This window comes from Diachasmimorpha longicaudata, chromosome 1 (assembly GCF_034640455.1).
Source record: "Diachasmimorpha longicaudata isolate KC_UGA_2023 chromosome 1, iyDiaLong2, whole genome shotgun sequence".
Lineage (NCBI taxonomy): Eukaryota > Metazoa > Arthropoda > Insecta > Hymenoptera > Braconidae > Diachasmimorpha > Diachasmimorpha longicaudata.
This window is the reverse complement of record NC_087225.1, coordinates 14,637,099-14,642,139: the sequence shown is the minus strand read 5'-3', so window position 1 is coordinate 14,642,139 and position 5,041 is coordinate 14,637,099. Positions and strand designations below refer to the sequence as shown.

The 5,041-nt window shown below is 37.7% G+C and overlaps 1 protein-coding gene across 4 annotated transcripts; it reads right to left on the bottom strand.

The window, feature by feature from the left end:
- Positions 1-986: 986 nt before the first annotated feature.
- On the bottom strand, positions 987-5,019 carry LOC135160993 (uncharacterized). 4 transcript variants are annotated; one of them, XM_064118226.1, is made up of 7 exons: positions 4,073-5,019; positions 3,827-3,926; positions 3,723-3,756; positions 2,997-3,429; positions 2,165-2,684; positions 1,539-1,719; positions 987-1,448 (listed from the first exon to the last, which is right to left on the bottom strand). In XM_064118226.1, exons 3-7 carry the CDS (start codon positions 3,746-3,748, stop codon positions 1,247-1,249), a joined length of 1,362 nt encoding a protein of 453 aa, XP_063974296.1. In that variant the 5' UTR covers positions 3,749-3,756; positions 3,827-3,926; positions 4,073-5,019; the 3' UTR covers positions 987-1,246. The 4 variants fall into 4 exon arrangements, with proteins under 4 accessions (XP_063974296.1, XP_063974287.1, XP_063974304.1 ...); XM_064118217.1 differs by lacking the exon at positions 3,827-3,926; XM_064118234.1 differs by lacking the exon at positions 3,827-3,926 and having other exon boundaries at positions 4,373-5,019.
- Positions 5,020-5,041: the final 22 nt, after the last annotated feature.

The window sequence follows — 5,041 nt, the reverse complement described above, 5'->3', positions numbered from 1 at the left end:
CTTGGGACATTGGCGCGTTACTGAGCGTTAGCAAGGAAGAATGGTCTTTCGGTACACTCGCAGCATCCCCGCCGAAAGCTCTTGCTTCTGCGCTCATCCCCGATGCTTTCACATCCAAAACGTACAGTGCAACATCACTAAATGTCAGCCACCGTGTGCTCATAGTTGCTCTTTCTGTAGTTTCCTCCAAAACAAGCTCATCCTCTTGGCCAGACTTCCTTGTTTCAGCGCTTTCCTGGCAGCGCCAGATGTTTGAATTTTACTGATTAATTATCCATAACTGGATAAGGCTATTTGCATGGTAATTTTGGGGGTAGTACGGGGAGTGGAGAGTTTTTATCATAGTTTGAGGGAGAGTTGCGAAGTTATTTTTGAACTGTAGCTGGGAAACCTCGGGGAAAAATTCAATAGTTTCGTGATTAATTTTCCGGTTCTTTCTGTAGGAATTCATTCGCTAATTCCATTGGAACGAATACCGACAACTTGTTCTCAACTATTTTTGGGGAACTCTCCGAAAATTTGTTGATTGATGGATGAATTTTTCGAGACTTCTAGGGGGAATGACACCAGATTAATTTTAGTAGTTCAGGTCACCTATATTCGTAACGTGATATTACTGGAACGCGTTGAATATTTATTGATTATGTAATTATCTTGAGAATATGGGCTACGTTTAACTAATAAAGTGAAAAATTCTTTAGGGGCGTTATTATGCAAAATGGTAATTTTTCTATGAATATTGTAATAATGTTGTGAGAGTTTAAAAATCTTATACATTTTTCAATTTCTGATATAAACAAGGGGATAAATGATAAGTTTTCTCTCAATAATATCCGAAGAAGAGCTGGCTGCCGTTGTCGCCAGTTTCCCAAGTTGAATAAAAAAATTGGAGATATTTTTATAAATATCATTGAGCCTATCGGAAGAGTGAATCATAATAATGCAAAATAATGTAGATAAATGATGAAGGCTTCCGCCAATTATTTTCATATAACATTTATTAAAAAATACATGTCGTCAGACTGCAGCTGTTACCACTTCCTCAAGATCAACAATTACAAAAGTGAGGTAGATCGATCATCAATTAATATCGAACTCATGTGCCATAGAGGATTCTCCCTGCAGTGGTAACTCTAAAAAAAGTGCAATCACTCTCTGAAATTCCTCAACAACGTTATAAAATTCCTCCTCCAATCACAAAACTTTATTCATCAGTCTATTCCGAACCAGATCGATCACTCGTTCTTCACTTTTTTTTTCTCCTCTGTGTCCTCGGATTATCCCATCCATTTTTGATTAAACTAGGCTTTGCCGATTGTGCGATCTGCTTGCCCTGAATCTCCAAACTCTCGACTGTGAAATTATCCGCGGACGCGACCTTGAACGGCCGAGAAATTGGACTGAGTGAATTTTTGGGGCGCTGAGGTAACGCTGGAAGGGCTCCTGATCTGCGGACATAATGCGACAAGTTAAAAATTATGGCGTGACGGTAAATGAACTAGCCGAGCTAGACCAATTTTTTTATTACTTTCTATTACCTATTTTTATTACTGCTGGGCAATCGCGAGGGATCGATGGGAGCAAGGCGAACGTTTTTTGGACAGGCTGAACGGGACACAGGGGCCTGCCACGCTGACGAGTGCCGTTGGGGTAGTTTCGAGAAGGTCGAACGCTTTGCGGAGCTGATTTTAGAAGCCGAGCTCATGTTTCTGTAGAATCCTATCGACGAATAAATTAGGTACAGATGTTAATTCGTCAATATCAGAGGATTTTTAATAATATTTCGATATGCAAGGAAGATGACGATTTTTTTACGATTTTCCTTTGTTGTTATATTTGGAATATTTACAGAGGAATAATTTGAGATGCAGGCGTGAGCAGGCATATATTTTCAAATCCCTTGAAACATTGGTGATTTATCGAATTTAGCAAGAAATGGGATTTTTCTCTTATTGAATTTGCAATTAACCTAGAATTTGGACTAAATCTAGGAATTATAGAATATTTATAGAGAATGATTTTCAAATGGAAATCTAGTTAATCATTTAATGGAGAAATTGGTGAAAATCTGATGGAATTTTTTTATACATATATTTACAAAAATATATACGTGAATAAACAAACAGATGAATCAATGGATTGAATGCTGCAAGCCAGTGCTCACCCTGAGGTGTTGTAAGCTCTAGTAGATGTCCAGCATATTTAATCGGTGTTGTTCTCAACGTGCAAAAACTTTCGCGCGTTGTAACCGCAAATGGTACAGGACTGACAACAATTTTCTTATTAAAAACAGTCCCAAGTTTATTCCTACCAAGCTGATTTGTATCAACACTTGAGACTTCATCATCATCATCGTCATCATCGTCCTCATTATTATCGTCAATTGAGGTTTTGGCATTATGCGGTAGTTTTTTGAAAGCTTTGCTATCGGTAATCAGTTCAGTCAATTCGAACGATTTTATTCTATTGGCACTACGATTTCTACTTGAATTACTTAATTCTCGCGATTTTAATAACTTTCTACCACTGTACGTCGGCGCTGGAGTTATACGGAGTACGTCGTCTAGTTCCTTTGATGTGTCTGACGCTAAATCGTCCTTTTCTACTTCATCCATTATGTAATCTACCAGGAGATCTATGATTTTTTCTTTAAGATCTTTACTTTTTTTTGATGCGGAAGCTTTCTGGAAGAAAAAATACTTTTGTTATTCTAATATAAAGGAGGTCTATAAGCGCCGAGGGACTCATTGAAACGGAAAAACTCATGTGATTAAATTCCGCTTCCTAATGAAAGCTCCGGGTGCGGCAAATCTATGAGAATTCGTTTTATTTAAATAATTAATTTTCTTGACTCTTTCTGTATGAAGAAAATTAATTTAAAAATTGAGGTTTTTCTAAATCTAAGTAATTTTAATGGAAAGCGTTATCATGCATGAAAATATTTGTAGAAAAAAAATCTATTTTTCTAAATTGACCTGGAAAAAAGAAGGATTTACTTTTTTTTCGCTTTCACCAATCCCTTCATTTTTGCTCTGAAGGGTTTTCCCCAATTCGGCTGTACAAACCTCCCCATCATCATCAACAACTTCAATATTAATCTTCTTCCCAACCACTCTGAAATGTGGAATTTGTGTTCTCCATTGAATACACTCCTCCGCGGTATTCCCTTGGGCCACCGCCACCTCCTCATTATCCTCCTTGTAAAGAGTTCTTTCAACAGCGTTCCATAAATCCAGTACTTTTTTTGTCGCAGCATCCTCAATGTCTTCGGGCCACGAGGAAGACGTTGCAGGGCTGTTATTATCCCAGCTTGCGTCGATACCACTAGGCCAGGGACTCTTTCTCGATGGAGATATTGGTGCAACGAAGCTCCAAGGATTTTTAGTGTGGACGACTGTCATGGTTGTGGACTTGTTCACGTGTTCGGAGCTTTGCACGAATTTGTTAGAGAATTATTTGGAGAATTTCACTATAATATTATTGAGCATGTGCATAGGGGACAATGTTTTTGCCCAATATTTATTTACTCGAGAGAAATTTGTATGAATGAAATTTGTCTTTTTACAATCAAGTCAAATACCAATTGTTTCTAATAACTTTTTAATGATAACTTTTTTTAGTGTTGAAAAAATAAATAGTTCTCTGCAGTAAATGGATATTTGACAAATGATTTTTCTGTGTAAAATTATGGAAAAAGTATTAATATAATAGATGATAAATACCTGACTTTAGGTGTCCTCTTGGACATTTCATTTTCTACGCATGAAAAAAGGACAAAAAGACAATCATTAATCGTATGAAAAAATCTGAGAATAATTTTTTATACCCTGGGAGTTTCAAAGTAAAAACTTTTTGTAAACATTTCCCAAAATTATGAAATGGTGAAAAAATATTCCTTACGATAGCGATAAAAATTGTAGATGTAACTGTAACATTAAAAGTGAAATTACCCCATAATCTTGATGACACCATTTGATATACTAAATTGAATGATCGATACTTGATGAATTTTCAAAGTCTGTTTCTATTATAAAGATAATTCCTTTTACCATTTTCGTGTAGTTAAAATTACCATGAAAGTTTTTCTCAGTGCACCCAGCTATAAACTCCCAACCAACAGAGCTATAAAATTCTCCTTTCTCCGCTCGCCCAAATCATAAAAAATTCTCCTTCACTAATTTGGGTAATCAATGCCGATGAATCCGTCGAATCCCACACTTTCCACACACAGATAACTCCTCCGACGGTCTCCCAACCCGAAACTCAAAGAAACACATCAATCCCGCCAGCTTTTACATAAATTCACAGTTAAAATCGATAAATCCTCCATAAGCAACAGTTGCAGTTGTAATTCCCGACGTATTTCACTCACCCGGACGCCCCTATTGATTATTCCACCTGTCCCCCTTATGCTCGAGTTCGTTGACTCTCATTTTCCTCTACCGGGTCCTCAATTTCCAGCAAAACAATCCTCCAGAGCCACAAAAACTTGCAATTGCCGAAAATTGTCAAAGCCTCTAAGAGCTCAATGTTCTTCACCCTCTTGTGTCACCGCCTGCGCTTTATCGTCTGCATTTGTTTCGTGCTTTGCTACGGGTATAAACCCTTGGATTGGAGCGTGCGCGCTTTTTCTTTCTGTCTTTACCTCAGTTACACTGTTTGGGGATTTATATCGCGATATTCAAGGGCATCATAACCATTTATCTGGTTATAATTATTGCAACCGACTTGTGTCAGTTCCGGTGGATTGCATGAGTGCATTGATACTGCCTGGCTGACCTTTGATTCAGAATCTCGGGCTCAACGGAAAGTCGATTGGAACGGATCCTTTCAAATGCTCTCAAAATTGGGGGAAAATTCATTGCTTTTTGAAGAGAGGGAAAATCTTCAAGGGCATTTAATTTTTTTTAACATTTCATTTTGTGGATTTTCGGATAGTTATTACCGATGCTTGACGTATCGTTTTGTATCACACACCCCTATTTCGTGATTTTTATCGAAACTCGCGCGCTTCGTGTTTGATGACAATCGCGGACCGCCT

What these genes read in the sequence shown, in the direction of transcription:
- LOC135160993 (XM_064118226.1), bottom strand. Translation starts at nt 3,748, where the DNA reads ATGTCCAAGAGGACACCTAAAGTCAG. An exon ending in AAGAGGACACCTAAAGTCAG is followed by an intron (nt 3,430 to 3,722) that starts GTATTTATCATC and finishes ATTCGTGCAAAG; the next exon opens with CTCCGAACACGTGAACAAGT. An exon ending in TTGGTGAAAGCGAAAAAAAA is followed by an intron (nt 2,685 to 2,996) that starts GTAAATCCTTCT and finishes TTTTTCTTCCAG; the next exon opens with AAAGCTTCCGCATCAAAAAA.